Raw genomic sequence first — 21,561 nt, forward strand, 5'->3', positions numbered from 1 at the left:
AGCACATGGGAGGGTCGGGTGGCACTAAACGCTGAAACACAAGGGACAGAGTGTATGAAGGGGATTGTAAAGAGGATGTTAATGACTCGCATCCATTAGCACCCACCCCAGCGGCCCCAGGGTGCACTGCAGAAAGATCAGCGTAACTGACACGAATTCGGTCCCACCCTAACAAGGTGTCATTCAAGTCGACCTTTCAGGGCTTCAGGCCTTTGGCCACTCAGCTCAAAGACCACTGCTAAAGGACCTGTGTCACTAAGATCCTTATTCTGAGGATCTGTGAGTGCACCTATGTGGCTGTGTGCTGAACAAGCAGTTTGATAAATATTCAAAGAATGGTCGACTATATTCATTTAGATGTGTCGACTGGGGTTTCTGTTGGTCTTTGTATGATAAGATCTTTTACTTCTGGAATCAACAACTTCAGATTGACTTAATAACAATTTAAGAAAAAATGCTGGAATTAACTGCTCTTATTTGCAGAGTTATTTAAGAGATGATGGGCTGTGGCCCAAGCAGGTATGTGCATGTGCTTATCTAAATGTGCTTTCACACTTCCACAGAACTCCAGGAAATTTCTTGGCGGAGCTGCCTGTATGATCGCAATAAGTAAAATCTTTCACTCCAACTTCACCCCAACAGTTACATTTTCTGCATGAAATTGAGGTAACTGAAAGCAGCAGGAAAATATACAGAATATACAGTACATCTTCTCTACCATCGACTCTTTGCACACGACGGGTGCAATCGATGTGTGTGTAATGATAATGCGTCATTATTTTTTTTGTTCTCGAGTATGTTCTTCTCTGCTCTTTTGAAGACGTTGCTACTGTGTCAATCTACACACAGAACTGGTGTAAAGGCAAAGGCTTTGAAGGGTTTAGTTCAACCATCCCAGCGACATAAAAACCAAAGCGATGTTTTCTATTTTAAACTGTTGCCTTTTCTCACTCAGCACTTATCTTGAACGAACACAAATTGTATTTATCACCCTGTTAAGAGCTCACATCATTTAACATCTTAAACAGATGTCAGGTGGTAATTACTGTCTCCTGTGGCTGAGCAGTGGTCTTAGGTGGGCCTTAACCTGCAACAGGCCGTGACCCCTCTTACCGTAATGGGAGCTGATCCAGGTGCTGCTAAGTCTCCATTAACACTTCTCTAACACAAGGGAATGACTGGTGTCACTGCTGTTAAGTACTTTATTGTATTTGTCACAGGGAGATTGTGCGTTGCAGCTTTTCACTGATGTTACTGATGTCTTGAACGCCCTCTGATGTTTTAACATTTACACTCAGTGGCCTTGCAAAGTTTACAGTGCAGTTCAAGAGTGGAAATATTACCTTTATCTATCAATTCTAGTTTCATGCTCTGCATTGGAACTAAGCTGAATTGCACAGTTCCCATCCAAGAAGTTGATGGAATTATTTTTCATTGGTTTACAGTCACCCAAAATATGACACATTGATGGGATAATATTTTGGATACACACAAGTCTCTGGTGTAGGCGTCACAGTGTTGCACACTCAGCCTGCCCACTATGCCTTACCGTGCTCCATTCAGGCGGTTTACCGGTTCGTGGGGCTTTGGGTTAGATCCATGTGGCCAACCCCCCTGGAGAAAGGCGTGTAGTTGCTCCGTGCAACCGCTGGGTTTGTAACTTGACACCTGGCTGTGCGGTGCATTTGCCATCGTTTTACCCACAGAAAGCCTATTTAAAACGGAAAGGGATGAGTCCAGCGCTCCTGACTCCGTAACCCCCCTCCAAAAAGGAACCTCAGCTTTCTGTCCGGGCTGCACGTCCCTCACTCTGGATCGGCATAAATGAATGAAACACAGGGGAATATCGATAGACAACCGCACAGGAAAACTCTCTGTCACAGCAGCAGCCTGCCAGGAGGAATTTATGTCGGACTTGACAAGCAAATCAACATGAGTTTTCCTCTCTGGAACTTCATCTCAAGCTTGTCAAATGTGTAAAACGGCGACCGGTGTCGTCTGCCCCCCTTACGAAGGAGTCACGCTGTGATTAACGGTCAGGTTTTTGACTGCCAGGACAAATGAATACAAATGAATTTAGGCACCCGAAGGAGAGATTGCAGAACCTCTCATCTAGACACAAAGTAAGTAACTTTTAGTTCGTTCTATTTAGTTTGATTCTCAAAACAAGAGAGGACGTAGAAAAGGCTGAGCAGAAAGCGATCACTGGAGTTACAATTTACTGCGTGCGTCCATGTGAGTACCTGTGATGTGCCGGCTGGCTGTACTCCAAGCTCACCATGCAAGAGTTCTGTTCACATTGGACTGTAGAGGCTCTGTATGGGGTCTGTTTGGATCAAGGGGGTCATTTATCTTTTGGCTGTCTTAGAACTTTACCAAATGATTGTTTCCCCATTTTATTTCTTGTTTCCGGACAAATGCACAAGTTAATTCGGAAACAATTCCGGGAAAAGTGATTGAAGTGTATTCTTTTTTGGTAGATTGGTAGACAAAAATATGAGGTTAGTTTGCGTTTTATGTCAGATATACAGCTGGTGCACACAGGTACAATGCAATATAGTGTTTACTGTGACTCATCAAAACATGCATTTATTGAGACCTATAAAGTTTCATACAAGGCTAATCAGTATCCACTGCAGCTTTGGCTAGACAGTGTAAGGATGATTTCCATGTTTCCCCCCTTTACGCACAGCCATTTACGCAATACGGTGACAATGAATTTCTTCAATTTCCAACCTCCAGGAAATGTTATTAAAGTATATTTAATAAAGCTATTACATAACTGATTGCAATAGTTTCCTATTGAGCTTCCACTTATACATGTATTTATAAAAACATCTGCTGCTGACATAAGTTTTACCGCTCTGTGACAGATACTGCAGATGTTTTATGCATGTGTTTACTGCATGCATTTTCACAGACAGTAAAAAGCACATCACGCTATTAAATGGACCGAAATATTTGATCTTAACTTCGCTGCAGTGTTGATGTTTTCAGGGAAAATCTCTGCAGCAGCCAGCTGTTAAAGGGTCATGTATTCATCTATTCTTCATTCATTTAAGAAATAGATTCACCTTGGAGGAAATCTGGATTAATTTAAACAATGCAAACGTCCTTTTTTCTTTCGATAACTATTTAATGATGTGCAGTAAACACCTGGTTATGTGATGAATGGATAAGTGGCTGAAACGCCGGCACCACGTTTCTCATAAGGATGTATGTATCAAACATACAATTTCATTGAAGAATAGTTCAAAAAAAAAAAAAAGTATCAGCAATGAATAATACGTTTCCCATTTGCAATGAGCATGGGCTGCGATGCGTTAATGACAGTGTGCCTGTGAGGAGTTAGATGCGTGCAGCATCATTCCCCTCATGGCCACATGGCGTCGCTCTTTATGTCTCTGGCTTTTCACTTGTGATTAAACTTTGATAATTCATATTTCTATTTTGCACGTCCTAAGAAGGACTTTAGAGGTACTATTTAAAAAATATTTATACTGTCACAAGGAACTCAAAATCTTAAACGTTTGCTGTAACTCGTCTAAGGAGTGGCTAAATAGCAGGATTTCAGAGTGAGTCACAATTTTTTTTATATATATATATCTGCACTCCAGTGTGTTGTATTGATGAAAATTACTATTTTGACAGTTGAAAAAACAATAGATGGACATGCGAGCACTGGTTTCACGACATGTCAGCTCCTCATCAGCCTCTGCTAGTGTCAGCAAATGTGGTGGAATTTTCCACTATGTGGTTGTAGTTGTGATTAGGATCAGCCTTGGGAAATCCTTTAAGGCAATCATTGAGAAGACTAACCTTGTGAAAAGAATCGGAAACAGTACTGGCTTCTTCAAGGTTTTTTTTTTTTTTGTCAACCTTTGACTGGTTAAGCCTGCCTATACAGACGGGCTGCTGTTTGAGTGTGTGGGAAGGAGGGGGGTTGGTTTTGGGAGGTCGAGAGGTTAGAATTAGAGTTTAACAATAAAGAAAAGACGCAAAGATGCCAGACATTTTATCTGAGTGAACTTTGGGTTTAAGGAAATATGAGACAAACCTGTCACTTTTCATATGTAGATTTCTCCTGTAGATTATAAAATATGGCACCAGATTTCTTTGAGTGCCAATCATAAGCAGAAAACGATGTTATCAGCCGCACAGAGCTGCTTTCTTCCCTCTGCTGTTGAGGAAATGTGAGTTGGGTGGCTCACTGCCCAACATATAGGTGAGACTGTCTGGTTTGGTGGATGACTCAAGAAGAGGTATTGTTCATCTGGCTTTTTTTTTGTCCACTCAGCGTGGCCACACCTCCCTCAGGGATTCATGTCAGAGCTTACTGTTACAGTACGAAAACCAAACCAGACAGGGATAGTGCTAGAATGGCAGCTTTATTTATATACTCACTCTGCAACAATCACAATAATCATCTGAACATGCTTCACAGAGAAAGAATCACAACACCCCAAAAGCAGCCCAGTGAAGACCTTAACAAGCTACTGAGGACTTTTTATGTGAACATCCGGATAAAACAAGCACAGTTGCCTTGGAAACGTGTTCTAGTTTGCACGGATGTAAACAGCCTGAGGGACAGAATGAAAAAAAATGCTTGTCATTCATGACTCATTTTCAGAAAGCAGATCCCACCTCAGCTGATAAGATGATGACTGAGAGTGTAACCAGCTGTTAGTTACCCCCCCCCCCCCGCAACCCCCCCACCACACACAGAAACACACACATTATCAGACTCACTTCAACACACATCCTGGGAAACCACACGCAGCTGATTGGGAGGTTCATTGTAATGAAGCTTTATAGCAACTCAGAACTGAGAGGCAAAGACAGACACCAAAATATCACAATCACACACTTTGATATGGACACACACATCCTGATTATTATCAAAGAGACTTGTGGGGGAAGCAGCCAATGTTTAGTGGGGAAATGTAAAAAAAAAAAGAGACAGGCACGTTTTGAGTGTTATAGTGCAGGTAAACGAGTTTCCCCGAAGTATTTCCAACATTTTTGTATTTGGAGCTGTCGGCCCGCGACCCCCTCAAACGTCTGCCTTCTCCACTTTGCCACAGCTGCTATACACATTTCCTCCTCCAATCTGTGTGTGTGACCATGTATGTCTGGATGACCTCCAGCGGTAAACAGTGGCTGCTTTGCCTGTCACCAGATCTCGGTCCCCCGCTGAGCTCTCAGTCCACACTCTAATCAGTCACTTACCTCTGCACCACACCTGGATGTGCTGAAGGAGGCAGAAAGTGTGTGTGTGTAGGTGTGTGTGTGTGTGTGTGTGTGTGTGTGTGTGTGTGTGTGTGCACGCGCGTGTACGCATGTTGGTTTTGGGCGGAGTGTTGATGGATAGGTCTACTGTAGTATTTCTGTCTTACAAACCACAACTTGAAGCCGTCTGCTTGTGTGTGTCTGTGTGTGCTTTGGAGAGGAGCGCTTGCTGAGTTGTAAGTGCTTTTGCAGAATCATTTTCCCATTTGTTATTCACGGGGTATCAGAAGCCCAAATTCAAAGCATATGGGTTTATTTGGATTAGGTGGCATGTGAAAACTGAACCTGTAGACAATCATCCTTAATGTCCTGTTTTTTTTACAGCTATTATTTAGGGATAAAAGCCTTTAACTAATGATTTACTAACCTTTATTCCTACATGCGTTATGGGTTATTTTAAAGTGAGTAACCAATGAACCTAATTTATTGGTTACAGCTGTACTACTTAACTTAAATTGAAAAAAACTCCTCCTAAATTCCCTCCTATGAACTGAAATACATATTAGAGTTCTTAATAAAAACTCCTTAACAGTGTTTTAAGGGGTTCCTCATTAAAAGGGGCTCAACATTATTGTTTACATTTGAAAAGTATATTATACATATATAAACAATTGTACAAAGTCATGGATCTGTACTGTATTACCTCTTTCTAACCCTCTCTCTTCTTCTCCCTCAGGAGAGCCCTATTGCTCTGTACAGTTTTATATTGTACGTGTTACCTGGGACTTACACAAGTACTCTCTGAAGGTAAGACTTCTCTCCTCTTTCTCACCTCTTTTTCCCTCACTGAAATTGAACACGTTTTAGAAAAAAAAAACTGTGAAACGTACTGCAGCACTGGCAAGGATTTATGAGTTTTTCTTTGCCTGTTTGGTCATTGCTTGAGCACGTAAACACATTGCTGTGAGAATTGGGCCAGCCGTTGCCATGACGACAGGTGTTGAGAAAGCAGCTGAGTGGACTAGGGAGTGATTACGATTCAGGGCTAACCAGAAAATGTACTCCCAAAACAATACTCCGAGTGATGAACCTACAGAAAATTAACACCTCAAACTAGAAAGTTATAGAGCTTTGTGGGTTAGACTTGTTATTTACCCATCTGAACTGCTCTTTTACTGTTTCAGTTCACTCTCACTGCTCTTCCTTTTTCACAGCAGTTAACAGCTGTTTTTCAGTCAAGCAGCTCCAAAAGGCACCTAAAACAAGCTGATAATTACCAAAGAGACAGACAACGCTTGGAAGTTGCCAGCAAACTTTGCAGAGCATTGAACAGTAAAAAAAGACAGATATTGCCCATAGGACGTTGGTATAGACCAAAAACAGAGCAAAAAGAGGATCAATATTGGACAAAGATTTGGGAGGTGTAGACAGCAAAACCTTGAATAAATGTTTGATAGTGTTTCTCTGTTAAAAACCTCTGTTAAAAACCTGTAAAATAGCAACTGTTTGTTAGAGATGTGCCCCCGAGTGGCCAAAAGAATCACTCATCACAGGTTTTATTGAGAAGATGCAGGGTTTGAGTTGCATTTATGATGATGCTGGCGCCACGTTTTTGTGAAATACAAAAGACGATATGTTTCTGCTGCAATGCTTTGATACTTTTCAAAAGTCTGCCATTAGTCCAACAGGAAGTACTTTGTGAGATCCAGTACTTTTATGAGCCACGTTCTGATCCCGCAGTTAAGATACAGTGGAAGTCAAAAGATCACACATTCTGTTAAAACCTACAGTTTTTCACAGTATGGGTAAAGTTAAATACCTACCACCACAGTGTTTCTGGCTTGAGTCTGGCCAGAAACCTTTTCTTTCACTGGTTAATTCCAAATCTCTTCCTATTCTGTTTCAATTTTTTCCACCTCTAAATAAAGGTAAAATATCAGAAAACATACTCACCAACATAAAACACAATTTAATACAGTTTAGTCCCTCATTAGAGTAATAAAACATAAATCAGGATTTAAAAGTGTGGGAATTCATGTGGATGTAATGCTGTTGGGACAATTTTTCCGCTTAGACGTATCATAAATGGCTCACTGTAGACTAGCTTGGTCAGCCAAAGAGAAATCCTTGAGTGAGTTTCAAATGAATCAAGTGACTTCATTCTCTACTAGGGATAACATTACAGAGAGTAACGTTTTGGACTTTCTCTCTTTCCTACTTCAGTGATTTGGCACAGAGAAAGGCTCTGAACTGCAGCCATGTGTTGAACACAAGTTCATCGGTGTGAGTGTGTGTTCACATCCATACAGTGTGCTGTGTATCTAAAACCACATGATTAATGTATGCACCAGTAATATTACAAGTGGTATTTAAATAAGGTTTGGAGACAGGAGTCTATGCACACAACAGATACATGTAATGCAGCTCCTGCCTCACTGCCAAGTCCTGAAGTCCTTTCCAGCAGAGGAGACCACACAGAGAGAAGACTCACTCTATGGATGGGTATATGCACTCTGTACCCCATGGCGGTCTTGTTTCCTCTGACTATTTTATAAAGCTCAAATGTTTTTACAGTCTTACGTCCCTATACGGAGCACCACAAGTCCTTAAAGAGCTGCCTATAGGAGAGCCATGTCTACAGTTGCATTGCTTTTCTTCTATTCAAAATATTACGCTGTGTTTTATGAAGTCATATTTGCTTTCAATGAATGAAACTCGATAACTCCTGACTAGAAAGATTTCTGAAGTTTTTGTTTGACATGATACATTTGAATTTTAAGCTGCTTCTTCCCTAAAGTCTAATTTCTCAACAACCACCGGTTCAATGAGGGATCAAATTCCTGCTATTGACTCTCATGTCTGAGCCCCCGTCAGCCATCTAATGATGGAGGGGGGGGGGGGGGTGCTTTGTATTATAGAAAGACAAGCATCTCATTGAAATCCTCTGTATGTATTATCAGAACGGCTCCCTGTCTCTCTTTGAACTCATCTTTCCCCCTTTCTGTCATGTCATCAACTTTGCTTGTCCACTTTTTTGTCTTTTCACAAGCAGAGCCTCTATACACATGTCCCCATTAGGCAAGGCTGGGTGACCACAGGTCAGAGTGAGCCCACAGACAATCCGGATGATGAGGGGCCTGATCACAGGTCTCAGATCACAGGTCATATAGAGGCTGAAACTCTGAACACAGAGTCATAGCTGGCTGAAAGGCTGGAAACTGTATTGCCGTGCTTCCAGGCACAGAGATGCTCTACTCACTTGTGGTTGCTGTGGTCATGTTGTGGATTTTTCAAACTGACTATTGATGAAAAAGACAGATAGGAAATGGAAGAAGAGGATGTTGATGTCCTTGATATTTTGCCTTAAAAGCTAACAGACCATGACTCTCAATGACAAGTAAATTATTTTTCTCTCGACAGCAAACAATCAATCGTGCTCAATGGCATAGAACTTAGATATTTTTGTTAAAAAAAATAAATTCTGGCCTTTGGGTATAAGCGTCCGTCAGTTCTTCTTTTGCTTGTACAGGAGTGTGTTGCTGAGGTTGTTACCAGAGAGGATACTGTAAGTCTAATTGTGAGTTCCTCGTACCAGCTGCTTCACAATTACCTCCACCAGCTATTGTGCTTCCGTCCAGCACAGTTTGAACAGTCACCAAAGTCTTGTCTCTCCCAACGCCTGAAATGACTAGTTATGAAGTGGACAGACTTGGCAATGGAGTCTTTGCAAAGAATATAGCGATTTGATGAAAGACATGAAAAATTTCATACTTTTTTTATATTTATTGCATGCGGAAACTAATTCATGACGTAGGGTTATAAGTACAAGCAAAATATCTGTTGCATAGGCACATACCTACAGTAGTTGCTTTCTACTTAATTTCAACCAAAAAAATATTCAAGGTTTTTCGTGCTTGTATTTGTTTTCAAACAGCTTGTAACTTTCATGAAAAAAAAACGTGACTTTATTTAAGGCTATTTGGAGCTGTTAAAATGTAACCACCATGGGCATAGTTTATGTTCAGGTTCATTTAAGATTTGTAGGCCTGATGAGCAATAAACAGTCTATATTCAAAGGACATTTGTTATGGGCATTTTTAAAACTGTTCTATGCTTCACCGCTATCATACACTCGAAATTATTCTTACCATTTTGGAAAGGCTGTAATCCACTGCCATTTGAGACAAAGACAACCACAGCACTTTGCAGCATCTAAACCATAAACTGAACAACCAACGTCTTCATACTGCCCCTTAACATATTTATGTCTGTTTGGATCTAAATTGTTTTGCCGTAAAGTTGCATTAGAAAGCTTACAGAATACATTGTGTTGTCAAGAAACCTTTGTTACTCTATTTTTCTTCTTTGCGATAACCATCTTTATTCACATCTTTTGACCCCACAGTTCTTGAGCTCATTTGCTTGGCTTACAGATCAGGGATTTTTTGGAAATTTGGCTCATAGGCATTGAATTCAATCCAAGCACCCATGGCAAAGACAGTAGTAATATTTTGCTGCACGTCATTCATTTCAGAAGGGGGAAATCAAATTCACAGCATAAGTCCAGACACTTGCTCAAATGGCCATGTCAGTTGGTGGTAGCACATGTGTTACAGTTGGGGGGAACAGAGTTTGGACATATGCAAAATCAAAAATGACAGAACCCAGACAAAGCAAACAAAACAGATGTAATGAGAAGGACTTACTCTCAGTCAGATATCTTTAAACTATAAATATCCCTTAAACATACTTGCTAGTGACTAAAAATAATATGAAATGAAAGGCTACAATTTTCCCTATTGTCTTAATGCACTGGTGTGTAACCCTCATAAACAAGTGTGTCACAGTGGCATCTCTAACAACTCTCTCTCTTTAACAGATGTGGACATCCTCCAAAAGTTGGGGCTCAAGGGAGAGAAGCTGTCTCACTCTGTGCCAGCAGGGGTCATTCCATTCAGATCAGGGATCATCCTCAACCAGCGGGCGCACATTGAAACTCCATTGCGCTCAGTCTTCCCAGTGGCCATCTGGCCCAATCTGGCACTGGTCCTGAGTGTACGCTCGCATCGTGTCAACAGAGCGTTCCTCTTCACCCTGCTTTCGGACCGCAAGAAGCTCCTTCTTGGTCTGCAGCTTTCTCCGGGCAATTTGATCCTTCACACTGGACCAAACACTTCGGTGGCACTGCCCTACGATCCCCATGATGGTCAGTGGCACCAGCTGGCAGTGGAAATTAATGGACAGAGAGTGACTCTATATGCCTCCTGCGGAGAGCAGAGTGTTCATGCTGACTTTGGGTGGGACAGTGAGGAAAGACTGGCTCCAGAGCTCCCCGGCTCCTTTTTACTGGGGCATTCAAGCCAGCAGCAAGCTTCGTCACACTTTGAAGGAGCCATTTGCCAATTTGACCTAGTCCCTTCTGCACAGGCAGCTCACAACTACTGCAGGTATATTAAGAAACAGTGCAGGGAAGCAGACACTTACAGGCCAAACCTTCCTCCCTTGTTGCCTTTCCTACCAAGAGAAAAAAACATCACAGCTACCGCCGCTACACCTAAACATGGTGGTCCGGTAACAGCCAGAAAGCCCACAGGGTTAAGCCTTGCAAAGAGTGTTGCCGCTGCTGCCTCGGCTGTTAGATATGTAGCCCCTACTCAAACAATTAAGTCCAGTTCTGGGACCATTCCTACACCTTTACTGGCAACAGTAATGCCAGTCACAGTTCAGCTTAGTTTGGCGTCCCCACTTCCCAACACCAGGACAGAAACTGTAACAGCACCCCTCAGGACAAGAGTACACCCAACAAAACCACCAAACTCAAAACCCTCCACCTCTAAAGCTTCAAATCCCAAACCCTCTAAACCCACTCCCGTGAAGCCCATTACTAATAACACCTCCAAAAAAACAGTTGCAGGAAAAGACAACATAAAGAAACCTACCTTTCCAGCCACTACCAACACCAAACCCTCCAAGACAAAGCCAGGCCCTGCCTTATCAGACCAAGGTGCAGTCCCTAAGAAACCACAACCCACCACCAAGAAAACACCTACCAAGCCTAAAGTTACACCATCCAAAGCCACTCCGTACAAACCCAAAGTTAATTTTGTCAAAGTTCCCCCATCTAAACCTACAATGCCCAAAGTTAACCCTTCAAAACCAACAGTCTCCAAAACTACAACTGCAAAATCCTCCAAGCCAGTCTCCAAACAGGTCATCAAACCAACAAAGCAAGCAACAACCACCAAGTCTCCAGTCACCCAAAGACCAAGCAGACCTTCAGACAACCCAGTAACACCACCTGCCACTGATGGCTTCCAGAGCTGGGAGGTTCCACCAACTCAATTCTCCCTTCTGGAAGGAGCTATAGGACAGAAAGGAGAAGCAGGCCCATCGGTAAGCATGTCTTGTCTTTCGGACAGCTAAGATTGGATGGTCTATAAATGTAAGGTGTTGGAGAAATAAGAAGCATAGCAATCTAAAAAGGGCTCATGTTATGGATGATTATAGAAAAAAAGCAAGAACTTGAGGTCATAGTTTTCTCTCTGGCTCTGGTCAGAAGCTAAACTTTAGCATTTCAAACATTTAGAAACCTTGCACAAGTACAAGTTTTACAAAACCAAAAAGAACAAAACGTGTAGTCCTTGTCTTTGCTGTTTTGGTTGGCAGAGATGGGTTGTTCATTTAATGGTTTAGATTATTATATTTAGCTAACTTCATCATGACAGAGTTTACAGTCATTGCTGTCACCTGTGAAAGACCGAGTTTGATGCTAGAGCTGTTGGGCTGAAAATAGGAACCTACAGAGATAGGTAGTTTAATTTGACTACTCAGTTCCCAGACTGGTTAGAAATCTTACATTTTCTACTGCCCATTTCTCCTTCATCTGTGCACTTAACCCTCCAGGCTGGGTGTGACGTGTCAGGTCTGATGCCTTGCCGTCTCTACACAAGATTCCTCTGTCATGGAGGGCTAGTCGAGGTCTTATGACCCTCTTTCAAAGACAGGTCAAGGGTCAAAGCAGTCAGTAAACATTATCCTACAGCTTCCCAATGCAGGCACAAAGGAAGTCAAGGTATATAGTATATCTCTAGAAGCGGAAACACTAAAGCAAGTAGGGAATAGCATCAGAGTGCATTTTAATCACATCTTGATGGATAACTGGAGATGAGCCACTAAACTGTGGAAATTACTTTTTGTGACTTCTTGGTTACAAGTTTGGAGTCAGTATTGTGTCCAAGTTGTTTGAAATTGACTAATAACTGGTGTTTGGTCACCATCAGTAATTGTTATTCAGTTCTTCAGCTCCAAATATGGCCTAACTATTCAGACCTAAAGGTCTCTTCAGCCCACTCTGGGTGTGTTTGCTCCTTTATTCAAAGCTTCCCCTGTGATTCAGTCATTTCAGTTTAATGTGTGAGAAGGGACTGTTTGTTTGGGATGTGTGCCTTGCTTATTCTTTCTAGTAGTCTGTAATTTTCTGCTGTAGATTGCAGAGTGTGGCGTGTTAAGGGTTGGCTAATTTACATCCACACTGATGTCTCCAACAGACCTAACTGCCATAACAGTGGACCAAATTACTGCCATCGAAGAAGCACTACCTACAATCTCAATGTGAAGTGCTGTTGTCTCAGACAGGAAAATATGCTAGAAGGATGATTTGTAGAGGTTATGAGATCATTTTTGGGCAATGCTAGACACATCTGAGTGCAGGTACAATATAAAGGCCAGAAGACTTCTGTGAAGTTAAAATGCATGAAAGGCCAGAAAAACCAACCGAGAGCACGGCTTTAGACTCCAAACTGTGCTTAAGTGTTCAGGAAGAAAGAACTCAAGAGGATCAGCAGTTCTAGTTTGTGTTTCATTTTTGTAATGTGTGTTTTTTGTGTAGTTTACCTTCAATACAGCAATTTCACAGGATTAAGTATTGAGATTCACATGGCGACTCTATACTCTGAGAATGTATCAGATTAAACCGCTGCTTCCTAAGCACCATGCATTCCTGTAGCATGGTTGCATGCATGCTTGGAGCCAGATGAAAATGTATTTGTAGCCATGTTGTGCCCCAAGAGATCCCAGATGAACTGACTCACGCTTCCTTGTCAACAAAGTTCCAATTTCATAAACACACATGCCATTCATATACTATCCCTCACTCCCCCTTCCATTACAGTTTTACACTCTCAGACTCTTTCTTGAACATTCACATACATGTTGACAAATTTAAAAACCAGATATCGATAAAAAAAAAGGAATTGAATTGGTTAAGAATTCAACCATTGGCCCTGTCATTCATCACGTTTTCTGTGTAAAGCATTAAGATTTCTCTTCAGAAACAAAACAAAACCACAATATCGACTTGTGTTTCCATTGTGCAGACTCTGCACTCTAGCTGCCAGGAGAAACATCCTGTGCATGTGCAGATATGGCAGCAGTTCCTGACCTGAAGCTTGTTTGGCTGCTGCTTTAAAAATGTCTTTCCCTGAAACTTGTTTCCCTACAAATCTGAAAATTATATACAGTACTATAAATTTCGATGTGATTGCTGAGACTGGGAATTTAAATTGAATTGTTTTAATTAGATCTGTAAAGGCTGTGATTTTATTTCAAATATCAACCTGAATGGATTCCTTTCAAGACTGAGCTTTTGTACCCAGTTAAATTGGACCTGCAAGCTGTCTAACCATCATGAAAGTTGCAGAAATGGTAAATGTTCTGGTATAAGGCTTTTCTAGTCTTCCAGGCTACTTGATACATTTTCATACTACATGTCACATTCACCCATTTACACCACATTCACACATTAAAGTCAGAGGCTGCTAAAGGGCCTGGATGCTCATTAGAAATAATCAATTCACATACTGCTGCCAAAGCAGCTGGAGCAAATACCCCAAACCTTCCAGTTGAGAGACAACTGATTTTATCTCTGAGCCACAAACTTTAAAAAACTTTTCATGGCATTGTAATATGAAATGATGACAATAAGACAACTAAGGACTTTGTGAATATGATATTCTGGTATGTCTTTTTTTTTAAAAGGTCAAACATAAGAATTTAGTATGTTTCTGACCTTGGAAGTAATTTTCTTGAGATCACAGCTCAGTCTCTTAAAGTAGATTCATTCAGTCAGGTGGCATGATGAAACATACCCAGACTTTCTCATGGCCACAGTTGGTCCCCCTTAACTAAACAGCCTTTGCCATCAGACTATGTTTGAAATGTGGTGGTTGAAAAATGCATGATATGGAAATTCCGTGAGACTCCTCCATCCTAGGATGGAAAGACGTCAAACAAATTCTCTTCGAGTCAAAGAAATAGGCTTCAGATGATCAGCTGCAAAGAGAGAGACATTAGAAGAAAAACAAACAAACACACAAAAGTGTGTTGATATTGTCCTGAAGCCCACCATAGGGCACACCCCTTGTAACAAGGGGGGTGGTCTCAACCATGTAGGTCTTCCTTAATGTGATGGTAGGGGGGCACTTATGAAACAACACAGACAGTATGTTACATATACTAATTGCTATAATCACTATAACCTTCAGACTTCAGATCTTTTGTGTATTCAAGAGGGCTTGCAGTGTTTTGAAGGTTTTTATAGGCATTGTGTCTTTAAATCGAGAGCTTTGTGATAAGTGAGTACAACTTCCACTTCACTTTCTGGTAGATGCTGCTGCAATGTTACTACTTTTTCATATCTATGTTGCCTCAGGGATCAAATTTAAACGTGCAATAATCTCACAGAATGCATTTACAGAACAGAAAGCATTCACAAAAGGACATATGGAGGTCGTAACACATACATCAGGATCCAGAGCCGTGCAAGTAGCCCTTTCTTTCCGCAGACTATCTGTTTTTCTTCACTTCTCCTTTCCCTCTTTTTTGATTAAAAGAAAACGAACGAGCACGAGGCTGATAGAGCCACACAGCAGGCATTGAGTGGTGCAAGGAAATGACCTGTTATTTCTACAGTTTCCTGCTGCACAAACTCAGAACTTTCTGATGGATACGGCTGAACTCTCATCCCCCTGCGACGGTTTTACTTTGGAGGGACAAGGTGTCACTTTTTATGTAGCCCCTGCTTGAGGAGAAAATGACCTGATGATCTAGATAGTGTGATTAAAGGAGATTGCTGGGATGTTAAGATGATCTGAATGCATCACTGAAAGAACACTCTCTCTTTCTCTCCAGGGACTGCCAGGACCTCCAGGGAAGATGGGCCTGCCAGGCAAGAGGGGTCCTCGGGTAAGTCTTTTTGCCCTCTCTAAAAAGTGTCGAGTCTTGTCTTCTGTTTCATGGAGGAGTAATTTTATTTGGTGTTCAAACCATGATGTTTAAAATGACATAATATATTGAGCGGTCTTTATATAGCTTTAGTGGTAGTTTTCACAGACAGGCAGACAGACAGGCAGACAGACAGACAGACAGACAGACAGACAGACAGACAGACAGACAGACAGACAGACAGACAGACAGACAGACAGGCAGGCAGGCAGGCAGGCAGACAGACAGACAGACAGACAGACAGACAGACAGACAGACAGACAGACAGACAGACAGACAGACAGACAGACAGACAGACAGACAGCACTATAGCTGTAAGTTTCAGCCATGAAGTCAGAGTCCGGCTCCAATTTTTGCAGTCTCAATATAACCTGCCAAACTCCCACATCACTTTAAATGCCTCCCATCACCCAGCAGACACGCCAAACACACGCACACATGCACACACACACACACACACACACACACACACACGTGCGCAGACTCACAAAGTTTTCCTATGCAGGCAGATTGACCATATTCAGCACAGGGCTGCGAGCGCTGACCTCCCACCCCTAAGCATAAACAGGAAAGCTCCTATAAAGACGGCCTTTCAAAAGACTGCCTGTGCCACAGGATGCCTAATAAAAGCACTGTAAACATACAGAGAACACATGGCTCCGCTGGACTTTCTTCTCCTCATTGAGCTTTTGCAGCAGACTGCAGCGACACTTCATAGGAATCCCATTCTAGACAAATGAAAGGCCTCTTTCTTCATGGCAGTTAAATTGACAATGTTTCATTCCTGGGTCCGTCTTCTTTGTGGAATTCTCTTTCGCTTCCTCTTTTTCCTCTCAGACAGAATTTTTTTGTGCCTGGAAGCCAGCAATAAGTCCATTTACTGTAATATTAAAAAAAAACACCTGATGAAATACCTTAAAATTTAGTGTTCAGGTGCATGGTCCCAAAAGGATGAATCATAGTAACTTTTATAGTCCCAGACTAGACTTTAATTTAATTAATTCTCCACTAGCAAATACCTATTTGAGTTTTAAAGTGAAAAATGATTCAACTTTTGTCAATGTTGACTTTCATGTTAGCGTACTGACTTTAGCATGGAGCCTGAAGCTCTGCTGCCTCTCAAAGTTGTTTGACCTCAAAAGACGTTTTTTGTTCGTTTGTTATCACTTTGATTGATAGACAAACATTGCGAACAAACTACTTAGTTTTTTACAGTGTTGGATCAACTGAATGCATATAATTTACATTAAATGGTTAAATCCCATGTGGTCCCCACATGCAAATATGTTAAGATGCTTGTGCTTGTGTACTTTTTTCTTTTAAATAGTTCTCTGTCTGAGAGGCTGTTCAGCTAAACTCTCTGTGATCCCCTACTACAATCTATAAGGAGGTCTTTGTCTGGCTCTAATTAAAGGTCTTTAAACCCCAGCAGCAACTCCTATCCCGTCTCAAGTAACAGTTCTACAAAACCAGCCCCACTTAGGTGGATTTCTAATGATCCAAATCAATCTTACTAGAAATAAAACTTTAATTGGGCGTAATTTTTTTGCACGGAGATTGACTAAGCCAAGTATTATATTAGCGTAACTCTGACTGGAACTATTTTTGTGCGGCCAAGAAGCAGCAGCTTATCCAAAATGTGCTCCCAATTTACCTTGATGTTCCTCTGACGATTTTGTATTTTGTAGACGAGAAAGTAACGACTCAAATTCACTTAAATATTGAAAGACAAATGTTACCAACATGCACTGCACGACAATTACGGTGTAAATTTGAGGGTGAACTCTTAAAGCAAGACTCAACCGTGTCCTTGGTAAAGCCACATGCCTGTCTCACACTTCATTCATCAGCACTATGTATCAACCAGTCACCTCTTACTGATTTACATCCTGGCAGCTCAGACGTGTCCTTTGTCTGCCAAAGCATACCAGCTGTTGAACGGCCTGTGGCATTGTCAGTGGAAGAGGTTGGTTTGCAAAGCACACACAATGAAAACAAGTCTCTTCAATAAAAAAACAAAACAAAGACTTGTAAAGATGTTTGGTTTTGATGCCACTTTAATAAGAAGTCACTTGCAAACATACTGCCAGTGTCTGACTCTGACCTCACAGGCGTTCTGCTTAGCGCATACATCCGCACTCACACACACTAATGCGTAAATCCCACGCCGTGCCAGACAGACATATGTGGTTGTGTTTATGGCCTGCCTATATAAAGAGTGAGCTTTCCTGTAAACAAAAGCATTTATCAAGTTTAATTGCTTGTTGCCGTGAGTGTGCAAACACTAAACGCCATATACAGTAAACACAAACACACTCACAAACACATGTTGTCCAAATTCTCCCATCTTAGCCTCCTTAGAATGTGATTTCAACTTGGCCAAAGACAAACACTTGTTCATCACTGACATAATGAATTGAAATCTGCATCCCAGCTTCAATTTGCATAGGGTGCATTTTCCACTGTTAGCATATAGCATGATTTGATCATTAGCATCATCTTTCTATGAAAAAAAAAGTTTTGCATGACCTGCTTTAGCCTTGGATTACTGGAAGTCTGCATGATGACACACAGAGCACCATTGAGCCCTGTAGCACCACCCATGAACCTTGACCTCTGATCCCACACATGTGAGTGTGAGACGCCATCACTATGGCAACCACTGTCAGTACAGAAGCCTTTGCTAGGTATCCGTGTATAGTCCGGGTGAGATCTTCTTTCTTTCTTTTTTTGGGACGGTGGTAGAAGGGTGTGACAGGAAACGTGCAGTGGATGTATCGAGGGCGCACAGGTCTTTATCTATCTGAAGACTGGCTGCTTCAACCGGAGCCTGCTGGGTCAAAAGGGTCTTTGTCTGAGGGGGGGGAAAAACTCTGTCGCTCATCTTTCCTCATGCTTCCTCTCCTTTTACCCCGCCGTGCTGCACCTTCTTAAAGCTAGTTCAGATTCCAGATGGACGTTGCACGTAGAAACCTGGAAAAACTTCAGCTATATATTGAACTTTCAAATGAGTAAAGGTGTGGAGCTCTTCTTAGACTGCTTTGGTAGCACCAGCCTTTTTAAAGGTCCGTATAATCCTCAGAGTAAACTGTGGATATGGATCTCTCCTTTGGAACTTTACTGTAATAAGCTCTGGGACAATAAAAAATCACATACCATAGCTCAGTTCATTATTTTTACAACACCTGTTCTGGCACTTTTATCCCTTTTTTACAACCAGGTCTGAGATGTTTGGCATAAAAGTAACTCCAAGTTTCCATCATTATTTCTAAAATGGTCATGGCTATTATGAGCTAAATAGATTATTGTTGAAATAATAATACTTTGGATTAATTATTATTTCCTTTTTCTTATAATCTGGACCCTGCATGATGTATTTAGCTCTTAAAATGTCAGTTCTTGAAGCCAATTCTTGTCCTCAGCAAGGCTTAATTCATTTGCCTTGTCTGCTTTAGTTATTAAGAAGTTTTACTGTAATTTATGTGGCATTAAGAGTGCAAATTCTGCTATTGATGCTATAACAAACTGAAATAATGTCCTGAATCCTCAGAGGCAGAACTTTTGTGTGCGTGTCAGTCTGTGTGTGTCTTTACACTGTGCTCTTTAATTATGAAGACATCCAGTGGTTTCACATGCTCTTGGTCTAATGTTAGTTTTATCAGACTTTGCCCCTTCTGCTCTCATTTGGCACAACATCATACAAAATCTCTTTTATCTTTAATTCGGTGGCTGTGTATACATTTAAACTTCCTTTTACAAGCTAGTGTTGAAAGTAGGACTATGTTTACAGCAAGGCCCATTAAAAGGACCTGCTCGAATAGTCAGTGTGGGAATGTAACCTTGAGAGTGACATCCTGGATCCACGTTTAAGATCCACAAGTGCATGTACATTTTTTGGCTTGAAGTTGCACATGTGGTGATATAAAATGTATAGACTCAAGGACAGATATTTATACACTGCAGAGTGGGCAACATGCATGTTTCCAGAACATGAAACATTTGGAGCTATCATTCGTCTGGCTTTGGACCATTTAGTCCCAACTTAAAATCTGTAGCAACTAGCAGGATTATTACCACAGGAACCACAGTAACGCCCTGCATTGCTGTTCAGAGGCCGGTGGCTTTTCATTTGATAGCTCAGCTTGTGTGCACCCCACCCTGCTCTTCTCTAATTAGACACCTGTTGTGAGAGAAGGGGACCCAACATGTAAGGGAGAGCCCAGTATCAAATGCGGGTGCCAGCCTGCGCCCACCAGTGTACTGCCCAAGCTGTGGTAAACCACAGGGTTAATTTTGAAGCATGTAATTCAAACATGTCTAGTTTGTTCAAGGTTTATTCAGGGCACTAAAGCACTGTCTGGACAGAGTAAGTCTCAAGAGAGCACCAGCTGAAACCAAAAAAATAAAAGAGATTGTGGGTGAAAAGATGCTACGATCTTTAACACTTGAGAATCCTAGTAATGAAAATATGCTATTTGTAAAACATAACTGAAAACAGATGGGCTTGTTAAGGTCTTGCATGGAAATTTGTTTTTTTTAGTACTACCACATACACTTTAAGAAAAGTGGACTTGACGATAGTGACTTCTCCATTTGGTTCCTGATCCCCTTCTTGGTGGCTCAGGTTCAGCAGCTTGATCATCACAATCTTTTTTCTTTTTTTTTTTTTTTTCTTTTTTTTTACCAGAGGCAACAATACCAGGATGTAGGGAGCAATACAGATTGCAATCTCTCTTGTCATTGACAGGCATCTGTGAAAACAAGTTATCAAATAAAGGGAGCCCTGCCCACTGTAGCACACTCCCTCTTATCCTCTATACTTTTTTAAAGTGGTCAATTTTTAAAACGAAACACCAAACGGTATTTAAAAATGACTTTTCGTCAGTGACTAAGACCATAAATTTATTTTCAAAATGTTGACTGAGGTTATAAAAAAAAGAAAAGAAAATCAAATGGTTTTGTGCAATGAGACTTCTTTTACCAACCAGTGGAGCCAACAGTAGAGATTTAAGGTGCTGAAGCTTTACTTACATAGCCTAGACTTTATATCACATCTTGTTAACACTCTTGAGTTTAAGACAAATTTCATTGCTACGTGTCCTATTGTGTCTTATGTTATCTCATCAGTCTTTGGTTGTGTATTATTTTTAACAGCACCTTTACTAATGCTTCGCCTTGTCCTGGTGATTCATGAGAAGTTCTGTCTGAAGTGATTCAGACATGACTGTCATCAAAGCATCCTCTGACAGGAAGTAAAAAGGCATTTATGTTGTCATGTCTGCATCCAACTAGTATGTCTGTTTTTCTCCTTTTCTCAAAGGGCTTTTTGTTGCGCTGTATAACCCAGCCCAAACCTCCAGATAGCTTTTTCTTCCCCGTGGGATTATATAGAGAGCTGCCTGTCTGGATGGTGCTTCATGCCCTTGTTGATCCCCTGATTCCCTGATTTGTATTGACTCACCTCAGTCCAACTTGCTAACCCGACTCATAAAGCAGTTTTTCCGCCCTCTCTGACACGCTCGACCCTTAACCCAAAGCAGGGGAAGGTTAGGGGCCCAAGAGTGCCGCACCACGTGGAGGGCAGGAGTGAGGTCAGAGATCCAAAGGAAAAAGCCATTCAGAGAAAGAGGAGGCCGAAAGACTCACAGACACAACCTTTGTGCTTGTCTGACGGCTGCTGTTTCAACTTAAGAAAAATTGTGAAAAATAATTCTCTGTTTTTTGAAGGTTTTCTGCTGGCTTCCCATGGGGGCTGCTGGATACGGTTCATGTTACCATCATGCTGCTACTGTAGAACTTGCTTTGTTTGCTTTCACACGAGGTTGTGTTAATTTCTTCTGCAACAGCCAACGCAAACTAAAAAGTAGCCCGGAGAAAGAATTCAAAATGTCACAATACAAGATGATCTGCATTACTCATTAAGATGTTTGGCATATGTGTGTTTGGGGGTGCTTGTTGAGTGTGGGGCAAAAGGGGGTGGGGGTAGGAAAACCATCTCCATATGGTGAAGCAGCGCCACAGAGCCCCATTTTCCATTTGCTTCTACCCCAA

The 21,561-nt window shown here is 41.5% G+C and overlaps 1 protein-coding gene across 1 annotated transcript in view; it reads left to right on the top strand.

Moving 5' to 3' along the window:
• Window positions 1-1,715: 1,715 nt before the first annotated feature.
• Window positions 1,716-21,561, top strand: part of col27a1a (collagen, type XXVII, alpha 1a) — a 65,500-nt gene continuing 45,654 nt past the window's right edge. Inside the window, exons 1-4 of the mRNA XM_079364444.1 lie at window positions 1,716-2,123; window positions 5,966-6,036; window positions 10,109-11,622; window positions 15,418-15,471. Of these exons, the coding sequence (XP_079220570.1) occupies window positions 2,071-2,123; window positions 5,966-6,036; window positions 10,109-11,622; window positions 15,418-15,471 (1,692 nt within the window). The 5' untranslated portion in view covers window positions 1,716-2,070. The remainder of the gene's footprint in view (window positions 2,124-5,965; window positions 6,037-10,108; window positions 11,623-15,417; window positions 15,472-21,561) is intronic.

This window comes from Symphodus melops (assembly GCF_947650265.1).
Source record: "Symphodus melops genome assembly, chromosome: 16".
NCBI lineage: Eukaryota > Metazoa > Chordata > Actinopteri > Labriformes > Labridae > Symphodus > Symphodus melops.